The sequence below is a fragment of the Cebus imitator genome, unplaced genomic scaffold (assembly GCF_001604975.1).
Source record: "Cebus imitator isolate Cc_AM_T3 unplaced genomic scaffold, Cebus_imitator-1.0 Scaffold350, whole genome shotgun sequence".
Taxonomy (NCBI): Eukaryota; Metazoa; Chordata; class Mammalia; order Primates; family Cebidae; genus Cebus; species Cebus imitator.
The window spans coordinates 2,031,719-2,044,766 of NW_016107665.1; the positions used below are offsets into that span (position 1 = coordinate 2,031,719).

Here is a 13,048-nt window from a genome sequence, read left to right on the forward strand (position 1 = left end):
TGGGTTATATATTTCATTATATATTACAATATAATATAGAAATAAAGTACACAATAAATGTAATGTACTTGACTCATCCCTAACCCATCCCCCTGTACCTCCTGGTCCGTGGAAAAATTATCTTCCACAAAACCAGTCCCTGGTGCCAAAAAGGTTGGGGATCAATGCTTTAGTGGATAAAAATATTGAGCCCCTCTCTCTAGGTATGCTAAGCTGCGCCTCCTCTTTCTATGGGCTGGACTTATCCAGAAATGGTGGATCCAGAATAGCTGCAACTTTGCTGCCTTCTTCTCTATTCTAGGTGATTAGGTATCTACACCTGGCCCCCAAAAAAAGAATTTTGCCTTCATCTGGGCATTGGCCTTAGCCCTTGCCCATACTCTAGAGGCCTATGCCAAAGATAGCCTCTTATTCAGTCATGTTTATTAACTCAGAGCTGAGGGATGTACAGTGTCCTCCCGTCCCTCTATACCATGCTGACTTTGTTATGAGAAGCTAGGTTTATAGAGACTTGTTAGTCAAGCAGATACTATATTTTCATGTAGCAATTTTTGGGGGTCTTATCATCTCTCATTTTTATTTAACTTTTGCATCCAGTGGTGATACGCATAATATGTAACAATCAGTCTGGCATGAACACTTGACCAATTAGATTGAAAGACTGGTCAATCAGAATGGATGCTTAAATAATCAAAGTCGACACCCAACCAATCAGAATGGATGCCTCACTAACCTAAATGAAAAGCCAACCAATCACAATGGACACTTGAACTATCAAAATAAATGCAGCGTGTACCAGCCTCACATTTACCATTGAACTTTTCACTTGTGGGCTCTCCCCTCAATTAGCTGGGAGCAAACTGAGGGCAAGGACCACATGAGACACCTTTTTGTATCCTCCAGTTGGTCTTGCTTAGCTGATTTCATAGTGTGAACTTAATGAATGTTTGAGTGGACATTCTTCACCCAGTGATTGCTCAGGAAATATCAGTGAGTGGAAAGGGTACACTTTGTCCCTCTGATTAGGATAATTGTAGAATTCTACACTGGAGTATCACTAAATATCATGTGTTTTTATGACACACAGGTGATATGATAAATTGGTATTTTTAAGGGCTTGTCATTCAATGTGATCTTGACAAACCAGAAAAATAATACATAATTATACTGATTTATTAAACAAAACAATGAATAATGTACTTAACGAATGAATAACATATAAATACAAGGTAGAATACAAATAGAAAGGTATCAGTGAGGTCCCAAACACATGTTATAGCAAATAATAAACTAAAGGTGTCCAGATGTTATAAAATTAGCTAGTCAGCTGATCTGCCAGTCAGATCTTCATTCATTCATTCAACACCTTGAGTACCTACTATGTGTAAAACATCATGCTAAACATGCTGGGGATGCAGCAATATATTAGCAAAGTCTCTTTCCTCAAAGAGCTCAACTTTTAAGGGAGCAGACAAAGAAGCACACAAACCATTCGATAACAGAGAGAGAACTTATTCCACAGCTGAGTCATCAGTCAATGAAGATAATCACCATAAAGGCCATCTTTGTAGCCCACCGGGACAGCTGTGCTCAACAGATGGCAGAGGGCCAGAATCTAAGAGTGGTTAGGCAGAAGTGTCAACTGAGATGGGTACACACTGATTCCCAGAGGCTGCTTTGCCTTTAATTTTTCAGGACGATGTAAGCTCCTGGATTCTTTTTTTTTTTTTTTTTTTTTTTTTTTTTTTTGGGTTTTTTTTTTTTTTTTTTTTTTTTTTTTTTTTTTGAGATGGAGTTTCACTCTTGTTACCCAGGCTAGAGTGCAATGGCGCGATCTCGGCTCACCGCAACCTCCGTCTCCTGGGTTCAGGCAATTCTCCTGCCTCAGCCTCCTGAGTAGCTGGGATTACAGGCATGCACCACCATGCCCAGCTGATTTTTTGTATTTTTAGTAGAGACGGGGTTTCACCGTGTTGACCAGGATGGTCTCGATCTCTTGACCTCGTGATCCACCCGCCTTGGCCTCCCAAAGTGCTGGGATTACAGGCTTGAGCCACCGTGCCCGGCCGCTCCTGGATTCTTGTAAGATACAATTAAGGGGAGGAAAAGTCCCAAAAATAACTGATATTAGGCCGGGCGCAGTGGCTCACGCCTGTGATCTCAGCACTTTGGGAGGCTAAGGCGGGCAGATCACCTGAGGTCAGGAGTTTGATACCAGCCTGGCCAACATGGTAAAATCCTGTCTCTACTAAAAATATAAAAATTAGCCAGGCATGGTGGCGGGTGCCTGTAATCTCAACTACTAGGGAGGCTGAGGCAGGAGAATCGCTTGAACACGGGAGGCAGAGGTTGCAGTGAGTTGAGATCGTGCCATTGCACTCCAGCCTAGGCAACAAGAGTGAAACTCCATCTCAAAGAAATAAAATAAAATAAAAACAAAAATCTGATATTGGTTTTGCCAGGCTTTGACAAGCAGGGTCTCAGCCAAATTTAATTTTGTTAAAACAATTAAGAAAGGTGACATTTCTTGCTCTCAGTGTTACAGATCAACTTAAACTAGTTTTAAAATTCTTAAATTATTTTGAAAATTTGCTTAGAGAACACACAGACCCTCAAGATTGTGTTTGTAGAATCTTGGGAGTAGACCCCTAAGATGAATACATTACTGTGGAGAGTGAATAATGCCTTTGGAATTGTGCAACATGGCAGTCTTGCTTGCTACTAGGAAGAAAGCTAGCCTGAGGGCAAAGTAAACACAGAGGAGAACAGGAATAAGAGAACACAGGAAAATGAACTAAAGCCTTGATCAAAACCAGCCTAAAACTCACATAGACCACATACCAGACAGACCTCCTTTTAGCATCATAACCCACCTCCTTAGAAACTTCACAGGGAAGAACTCCGATGCAGCCTGGGTCACACGCCCACCTCTGTGGCATGTGGAGTGAACTGGCATGATTCACAGCCACCATTAGAAAGTGGAGCAGCTTTCCAAAAGCAGAAAGAGTGTTGGTATGACAAAATTCACAGAAGGTAGACTCCTTGGGCATCTAGATTTCTGTAGTCAAGCTGTCATGTACAATGTTAACCCTATAAAAGGCTTCAATAAACATTTGCTACATCAAATTGAATGTGCTGGTCTGCCTAGCGCTCTGCAGCGATGCAGTATTTACAGGGTGGGCTTGGGAAACTGACAGAAAGTACTGATGTGGTTTACTCAGAACACAGTAACATGGAGTTTAAAATGGGGTCCACTGATGGCACTCAGAGAAAGAAGGAACAGTGGCAGCCAGCAACCTGCTACCTGAGGTAACCACAGTGCTACAAATATACTTAACATCCAATCCTTTGAGCAGAATGCCTTGATTCAATAGTACTCAGTGACTACTTCCAGAATCTGATTTCTAAATAACATTGTTGCACAAAATATGGAAATGAATAATGTGTAAAAGAAAAAAACCTGATTCTTCTTGAAGTAGTATCAGTATGTCAAAATGCTTGAATGGTTTAACAGTGGTACACAAACTTACCAGCTAGAAAGTCCCAATATTATATATACTTGGTAGCAGAGAAAAACTGGGGAAGTGAAAATAAGACAACATTATTATTTTTTTTTAATTCCCATCAATTAACAAAATTCCCCTAAGAAAACTTACGGACTTTAAAATTCCTAATGCTAGTTTCTCTTTTGAAATTAATCTCTTTACCATACCGGCACATTTTCATTCATATAGAAAGAGAATGAAAATAGTTGCCTACAGACGGTGGGACTAAACATCATTTTAATAAATATACATTATTAGAAAGAAAGAAATTTCACTGGTCCTTGCAGAATTTTTTCCCCTTCTTTTCCAGGAATGAGGTGGAAGGTATAGAACAGTCCACACTGTTCAGACCATGGCTGAAGCCACATTCAGCGGCTTGCTCCAGGACTGGCTTGGGAAAGACGGCTCAGCCTGCGCCAGAGGGCAGAATCCTTCTTCATTAGGGGCAGGCACTGTGACTTTGACCTCATTAGAGCTTTGTTCCTATCTAGTGGGCCCTAGGAATGAGACATTCCGTAAGCAGCAGCCCTCTGGCTATTGTGTGATCAATAAGTTAATGATGATGCATTTCATCTTTTATCCACATAGAAACTATGAAGTCCAATTCTAGGACCAAGTCTTCTGCCACAATGGGACTGAGAATGGCACTGTACGTGAAGTTAAAGGCACACAAGATGTGTCTTAGTAAAGCCTGCTGGCTTGCTCAACTAACTGTCCCCGTTTTTTGTTTTTTTCTTTTCTTTTCTTATTCCACTAATGGTGGAGTCCACTGGTTCCCTTAATTACCTCTAGCCTTCCAGAAGGTGTATCCTTATAGCTAAGGTAAATGTCTGGACCAGCGGTTCTCAAATATTTTGGTCTCAAGACCCCCCTACCCTCTTAAAAATTATTGAAGACTCCAAAGAGCTTTTGTTCATGTGGGTTTTATCTGTCGGCATCTGACACATTAGAAATTAAAACTTGGATGGCAGAACAACAGATGAGAGACAGAGAGGCCTGGCAGGATGGACTCCTGGTCCCACACCTCCTTAGCCTTTTGCTTCCACATTACCTGAACCAGTCAACTCCCCTTTCACAACAGCTTATCTGGTTAGGTTTCTACCACTAGCAAATGAAAGAGGACTGAACAATATATCCACAAAACAAAGAATTAGCCGAAGACAATAAATAATAAAGGATTAACTTGAGTGTAACAGAATGCTGTTTCCCCCCTATACTTGTCATCAGTTAATTGAGAGCCTACTGAAGAGTAATGAATATTACCATCACTGCCAACAGTTCTACAGTGCCTTATGTGTTTCGAAGAACCTTCACGTTTAGCATTTCACTTAATTTTCAGTAGAATCCTATGAAATATCTTGTCTCATATCCATTTTGCAGATGAGAAAACTGAGATGTACAGTGCCTCCGTGACTTGTCACAGCGGCAAGGCAGCAGAGCCAAGACTAAATTCAAATCTTAATCTCTAAGTTCCCGTGGTCCGGTTCCCGCCTCACAGGATGCTTGCAGTTTTATGGGGCACAGACCTGTAGCACAAGGCTTCCCAGATTTAAAAATCCAACGTCCTGCGGGGATAGGGGAACGATCAGCGTAGTAGATCCTCTAAATACCTACCGTGTTTGGCTCTGGTCTGTGTGATTCGAAGAAAGGGGCACGAGTGAGGTTCGAGTTAGCACGGGAACCATTCTTTCCCAGCTCTGTGACTGAGGGGCTGCGGGTGGGGGGTTACAGCGGTGCTAGGCATGGCCTGGGAGAGAAGCTGGATAATGCACTCTGCAAAAACCCGTAGGCTGCGCCACAGCAGCTCCAAGGAAAGAAAGCATCTCTGCTCCGGGTCTCCGCGGAAGAGATGCGGGAACTACGGGTTTCTGATTCTGAGGTCCTGGATTTGCAAGGAGCCCGCACACAAAGAAATAACAAAGTTAAGTTCCGGCGGCTTGACCAGCAGAGTTCGAAACGGAGCCTCCCTTCCCAGCTCCGGTGGAAACGCCTCCACCCTCTCACCCCACCCACAGCAAGTCTTTTATCCACTGTAGCCGCTAGGACTGACAGTCCGCGCGGGGCACGCCCGAAGCTCCCCGGAGGAACTACAAGTCCCATGAAGCCTCGGGTAGCGGGCGGTGATGACGAAGCCCTCGCGGATTGGCAGTACGGGGCGGGGCGCGCAGGCCTTCTCCGAGTGGAGGGGCGGGGAGAGGGGCGGGGCGAGCAGCGGCGGATTGACGGGCACGCCCCCTCGCCCGCGGCCCCCTCCCCGCCTCTCTCCGCCGCCTCCTCTGGCTCCCCGGTCAGAGGGCCGGAGCGAGAAGATGGCGAAGACGTACGATTATCTGTTCAAGCTGCTGCTGATCGGCGATTCGGGGGTGGGCAAGACCTGCCTTCTGTTCCGCTTCTCAGAGGACGCCTTTAACACCACCTTCATCTCCACCATCGGTGAGGGAGGGGCTGCGGCCCGGGACCGGGGAGAGAATTGGGGGGCGGGTACGAGGGGACGGGAAGAGGGCGGGGGGCGCTTGGGAGCCCGGGAGAGGAGACTCCGGGGACTGCAGGGTGGCGGGGGCACTGAGAGGGACGAGGGCGTGAGGGAGAGGGGCGAGCGGGGCGAGCGGAGACCTGAGGCTGGGGCGAAGGGGGATCTTGGGGGCAAAGGAAGGAGAAGGGGAACAGACGAACAAGGAATTGGGGGTTTGGGGGAAAGGGAGGGTTCGGAGACTGACAGGGAGGGGTCCTAGAGGGACAAAATGTGTTGGGGGGAAGACGCAGGAAATCTCATGTAGCGAGAGAAGGGGATAGTGGACGTGAAAATGGATTAAAAGACAAGAGAGGAAGGAAATGTGAAAGGGGAAATGAGGGGTGGGGGGAATGAGAGGGATGTGAAGTAAAGGAACAGACGACACAAGGGACAGAGAGGTGAGAGCCAGGCAATTGGAAGGGAATTCAGGGGAATGGGCGGTCAGGAGGTGAGGAAGAAGGGGGACGCTGGCCACAGGAGGTCTGGACAGAGATGTCGTAGGAGGGGGCAGAGGAAAATTGCAGGTGGAAGAAGAGTTCAAGGGACCAGAGGGCGGAATGAGGATACTTAGTGGAGAAAGTAAAGGAGAGCTGGGTGTGAGACAGAAAGGAAAAGCAGAAGCAACATCGTAGTAAAGGGAGGTTGAGCAGAGAAGACGGGAGATGGAAAAGGGAGGAAATGGAAAGTAGTAGTGTGCAGGACTAGTTCCAGTAACTGATTACCATTTTCTCTTTACTTCCTTTGGGTCAAGTGCAGGAGAAAGCAAAATGTGACTAATGATGGAATAATGTCTATAGAGCGTTAATTTGTTCTGTGATTGTTAATGGATGTTAAGGGAATTGGTGACTTTTGGAAATTATGTGGTCAGGAAAATATGGTTCACCTCCTCACTACCACCTCCTGAGAGGCAAGCCTTCTCGGTATTTTAAGTCCTTGGGTTTGAATGTTTAACAACTTCTCAGCCAAGGAATTGATCTTACATTCTGCCCACCTCCCACCTCCTTGTATATTTTGCTTTGGTTCTAATTATTGTTAAATGAATCACAACATGCGGTATACCTCCCAGTTACTTCCAATTGATTCAAGAGTTTTTCTGATCTTGGCTGGAGCTGTCCTTCCTACTTTTGTACTGGGAGACACTGTGTTCAGGTAACAAGATCTCTTAACTTACCATAAACTGAAGACCAAGTCAAAGCTGGTTTTAAGCTCTTAGAAATGAACACCTTAACATCATTTTCTCTTGTTAAATAGCTGCAGATTAATTAAGTACCTTAAGAATCTCAGCTTTTGGTTGTCTTGGTGATGTTTCTGGCCTCTAATAATAGCTTATTTAGGCATCTTTCATATGGTTCTTACAGCATATTTCACCATGAATTTCTGGGTTGGGAAATAATAGGGAGCTAGGGCTTTGGTAATACATGTGTTTACATATTTGTGTATTTTTGAGGATAATTTATCTTTTTGTAAATGAGAGTATTTGGTATAGAGCACTCTTTACGTATTAGAAAAGACTGTGGTTTGTTTGTTCATTCTGGTGTCTTTCATATAGATTGAATGGTCTAAAACCTCCTGTGATGTCTGGGCTTAAGGAAGTTTGAATTGCAAGTTCTTGGCAGTCAGTCTTGAGTGGGACTTTTTCTTTTCTGAGAAAGCACATTTTAAATGTCATCTCTCAAGTATAAGCCTAAGATTTGGTGGTAGCTGTTGGTACAGCAACTGAAGGGCGTGAATTTTTAACACATATTAATTACAAAGCCTCAAATAATGACTTTTCATTGTCGAATGCATACCGCAATACAGATGATAAAGGATAATTTCTAACAAGTTGAGTGGGTGTCCTTTTGGCCATTCTGTGTTTGATCCTCCGAGGAGTATCTCCTGCCTTGAAAGTAAGTGAATCTCGCTGATGCTGTTTCTCTTAAGTTTCTTGAATGACTTGCTTGTTTGTAATATTTTTATTCATTTTCTCTATTTTTCCTTCTTTTTGTCCTGTGTTTCCTGTAAGGATGTCTGCTTCCTTTGAAAATAGTAGCTTTGGCCGTGCGCGGTGGCTCAAGCCTGTAATCCCAGCACTTTGGGAGGCCGAGGCGGGTGGATCACGAGGTCAAGAGATCGAGACCATCCTGGTCAGCACAGTGAAACCCCGTCTCTACTAAAACTACAAAAAATTAACTGGGCATGGTGGCGCGTGCCTGTAATCCCAGCTACTCAGGAGGCTGAGGCAGGAGAATTGCCTGAGCCCAGGAGGCGGAGGTTGCGGTGAGCCGAGATCGCGCCATTGCACTCCAGCCTGGGTAACAATAGTGAAACTCCGTCCCCCCCCAAAAAAAAAAAAAAAAAAAAGAAAATAGTAGCTTTTAAAAATTACTTTTCATTTTGAAGGATTCAAGTCTGTGAGTCAATTTCAAAAAAAAAAAAATGATGGAAATGAGGCTCTTTGGAGGATTAACAGCTATGAAGGCGTGAAAAGGAGCGTCTTGAAACAGGTTAGAATAGGAAGTGGACATTAAAAGGAGGTGAATCTCATGGGAGATCTGGGTCTTTATATTTTCTGTGAGGTGGATGTGGTAAAAAGAGGCTGTGAGCTGTGCCTTCAGTTGATGTGGAGGAGGGGAAATCCCATCCATACCTCTTATTTAGGCCCGGAGCTCCAACAGGAAGTGGTAGCACACTGCCTTCAGACAGCAGAATTTATATACCTGAAACCTAATGCTGTGCAGTCAAAATTAAGCTGGGAAAATAAGGTGAATGTTAGCACCATTCTGGTTCCACAGAGTCTTCACTGCTTACAAGCATAGATTTTGGGTGTTCTAATCTCTAGCAGCCACTTCCCCAGGCCTCTCACCTCATTCCCAGGTGATCTGAAGTTGTTGAGGTGACAGTTGGTGGACCATCTCCTCCCTAGTCATGAAGTACCTAGGTATGTAAGCTTTTCTGAGTGGGTTTTGATGAAGTCTGCCACAGCGTTGCTGACAACACTTGATAAGCTCTGTGTCACATGGAAAAGATGTATTTCTTAACGCCTGGGGTTTGTGTGTATGTGTTTTGGTAGATATGTATGGGTGTCTGTTTCTTCCCATGAAGAGACATTTTAAGTCTTAATTTTGCTTTGTCAAAGTTATAGTAGTTGTAATAATGGAAATCTGCCATCTTTCAACACTGTTTTGATAGGGGTTTTGTCATTATGCAGGGAAGGAGACAAGAGTCATTTTGATTCCAGATATAGTTATCTCACAGATACTTTCTTCTTCTCATTTCTCTAAGGTCCTGGCTGGGTGTGGTGGCTCACGCTTGTAATCCTAGCACTTTGGGAGACTGAGATGGGAGGGAGGATCGCTTGAAGCCGGGAGTTCCAAGACCAGCCTGGGGAACATAGTGACACCCTGTCTCTACAAAAATACAAAAATTCACCAAACATGGTGGTGTGTGCCTATAGTCCTAGCTACTTGGGAGGCTGGGGCAGGAAGATCACTTGAGGCCAGGAGTTTGACACCAGTCTAGGCAACATAGTAGGACCCACATCTCTACAAAAAGTAAATTAAAAAATTAGCCAGGTGGAGTGGTACACACCTGTAGTACTAGTTACTCGGGAGGCTGAGGCAGGAGGATCACTTGAGCCCAGGAGTTCAAGGTTACAGTAAGCTATAATCGCACCACTGCACTCCAGCCTGGGAGACAGAGTGGGATTCTGTCTCTAAAAAATAAATAGATAGGCCAGGTGCCATGGCTTACACCAGTAATCCCAGCACTTTGGAAGGTCAAGGCAGGTAGATCACGAGGTCAAGAGATCGAGACCATCCTGGCCAACATGGTAAAACCAACCTTGACTAAAAAAAAACAAAAAATTAGCTGAGCATGGTGGCACATGCCTGTAGTCCCAGCTACTCGGGAGGCTGAGGCAGGAGAATTGCTTGAACCTGGGAGGCAGAGATTGCAGTTAGCCGAGATCGCGCCACTGCACTCCAGCCTGGGTGACAGAGCAAGACCCCGTCTCAAAAATAAATAAATAGATAGATAGATAAGTAAATAAAGTCTTGCTATCTCCTCTGATATCCCAGGTTCCTACATTTCCTTTTTGCTCTTTGAAGGGTGGTGAAAGATTTTCTTTTATTCGACTTATTGAGGATCTTCTAGTATATCCATCAATAATATTAGTTAACTATGGATAAGGGATGTTTTATCCATTTGAAATTATTGATCCAGTGCCTAGGACCAACTAGCCTTTCAGTTCAAATGTTTGAAAATTGAGTTTTTTTTTAATTGGCTCTAAAAAACCCTTATGTAATTATAATTAACATTTAATTAAGTGTCTGTAAAATGTAACATTAAGACAACTAGGAATGGCAATACAGTTAGCTATAGATTATATTTCCTATGGGTAATGGATGCATTTTAATATTGACGTGAGAGCATACCGACATCTTGAAATGCCCTGGACAGAACAAGGTACTGGTTGAACAAAAAAGAGATAACCCAGCCCTGTCCTCTGACAGGAGAATCAGAGCTTCTTCCCTTTGCCATCTCTCTCCTGCCCTGCCCCCTTCTTCCTGTTAGGTATTTCCTGAGTGGTTTCATTATTTAGTATAGTCATAGTTAAGAGCAGAAAGAGTCTTAGAAATTATTTACTTTATTCCTGTCCCAATTTTATAAATAAAAACAATGAGGGTTTAATTGACACCCTCAAAATTACACACCTGATGATAGCAGATCCTGTGGTGAAACCTCAAATCCAAGTCTGTGTCACTTTTCACAACTGAGCTGCCACTACTCCTAATCAGTATGATTGTCCCCATAAATTCAAGTCATCACCTATTCCAGGGAAGAATTAGAGTTTACACATACGCCTTTATGTGAGGACAGTTAAGATATTTCCATTTTGATTAGCCAGTTGTGTTCAGGTGAATAGCAAATGTTACTACAACGTTCAGTTGGAGTTTATACTGGAATGACAGCGCATAGCTGTCCTTTGTCCTTTCTTTCCGTGTCTGTAGTTTCAGGTTAGGAGATCAAAGTGTATCCCATCATTAGAGTTTCTTCCATATGTAAAATAACTAATGAAATCATATTAATGAGGGTATGTTGCTAATTGTCACAGCTTAGTCTCATCACAGTAATTTTAGACATTTTATTCTGTAACACTGCATATTTTTCTTGGGTTCACTTTCCTTAAAATCAGCGGTTAGCACACTATAGCCCATGGGCCAAGCGTGACCTGCAGCCTGTTTTTTGTGCAGATCACAGGCTAAGAATGGTTTTTCCATGGTTTAAAGTTTACTAAAAAATAAAACAGTATGCAAAAGAGACCATATGTGTCCCACAAAGCTTGAAAATATTTACTAACTGGTTCTTTGTAGAAAGTTTGCTGACCGTTGCCTAAAATTAAAAACTGTTTTTGGTTGGTAGCATTTCAAAGCTTTTATCAAGACTTATTGACTGAAAAACAAACTTAGTCATATTTACATTTTTATCCAAGAATGATATCTGCATTTGGCCGAGCATAATCCAGATATGTAGAGCAAGTTGATTTTCATTTTCATAGTTTTCCTTGGTTTCAACTTCTCAAACAAAAAATATACAAGGAACATGCAAGTTCAAATTGAACATTTTGTACATAAAGCCTTATTTTAATGTCATTGTGTTCTTTCAAAGCTGTCAGTGGATTTCCCATCTAATCAATGACTTTGATAACAACTCTGGTTCAGAAAAAGTAGGATTTGATACTTGATCATAAAGGGTTAAACTCATCTCCTCAATCGGTGTTCTAGTGAATGAAAAAAGCCTTCCTACATATAAAGGATGGGCGTGGGGAAACTGAGTCTTGGGTACAAATATGAGTCTCTCTGAAGAATGTGTACTTTAATGAAGAGCTTCACCAGCTGCTCTGCAGGCAGCAAGTCAGGGAGGAGGTTCTCTTGGCAACAGCAGCGAGATTGTTTGGATCCACTGAGAAAAGCTGGAGGGAAATAGGTTTAGATATTGTCTCAGAGGGAAATAAGTCCAGTCTTTGAGGACAGGAAAAATTTAGCAGTATCTTTTTGAATTGAATCATAGATCCTGAAGTAGATGAGCCTGAGGCTGGCTGTGCTCTAGGTCCACCTGTCTGCACCCAGCTCTGGACATCAGCTCTCCTGCATGTGTTAGAATTGTTACTTGAGAATATTTAGCAGGAATAGAGTTTTCATAGCATGAGAAGATGGTTGGGGTGAGGATGGGGAAGAAGATTTTAGGTGGCGAGTAATATTGTGGAGTATGATATAACTAAGCTTCGGAAATGCAAGCAGCCATGGACACATAAAAAGAGAAATTCAAGGTAAGATTGTAGATTCTGACTGCCTAGGTTAGGGGTTGCAGACTCAAATGGGTCTGATGGGAACTATGAATGAAGGGATTGGCCCCACATGGGAAGCAGCAGGGTGTGATGTGGAGCCTGGTGTATGTATTCCCTCTCTCAGAGAGTGGCTGATTTTCATTTGCAGCTTTATTGTTGCCTTGCTGGAAAAGCATCACATATTTCAAGATTAGCTGAAAATTTCTCATAAAAACCCAACCTTATGGGCAATTAAAAAAAAAAAAAAAAACCCAAAGCAAACAAAAAACAATGTGAGGGCCATTCGAGTAAGGGCCAAGCAGACATGTCTGTGAGCTAGATGAAGACTATGAGCTACCAGCTTGCAAAGTAGGCATGGCCATCAAGGATGGATGGTGGTTACGGTACTTTAGAATAGATCCTTTATCAGACCTGGTCTTGGTATGAAAAAGCATTAAATTATTTTCATTTTCTAGGGAGATGAAGTAGACTGTTAGGTTTGGCATTATGGAGATAGTGTGTTGAAGTAAGAGCAATGGGCATCTGCTCTCTAGCTTTGTGGTCTTTGGGGAGTCAGTTATCCTTCTAGGGCCATAGTTCCTTCAATTATAGCAGAGCGTAAGAATACTGTGTCTAAGCAGGGCGCGGTGGCTCAAGCCTGTAATCCCAGCACTTTGGGAGGCC

At 43.2% G+C, this 13,048-nt stretch overlaps 1 protein-coding gene across 2 annotated transcripts in view; it reads left to right on the top strand.

The window, feature by feature from the left end:
* Positions 1-5,372: 5,372 nt before the first annotated feature.
* RAB8B (RAB8B, member RAS oncogene family) overlaps positions 5,373-13,048 on the top strand; it is an 81,275-nt gene continuing 73,599 nt past the window's right edge. Inside the window, exons 1-2 of one of the 2 annotated variants that reach the window (XM_037730536.1) lie at positions 5,373-5,978; positions 7,025-7,036. In XM_037730536.1, the coding sequence (XP_037586464.1) occupies positions 5,395-5,955 (561 nt within the window). In that variant the 5' untranslated portion in view covers positions 5,373-5,394 and the 3' untranslated portion in view covers positions 5,956-5,978; positions 7,025-7,036. Of the gene's footprint in view, positions 5,979-7,024; positions 7,037-13,048 lie in introns of those variants that run through there. The other variant, XM_017506212.2, reaches the window with a different exon arrangement.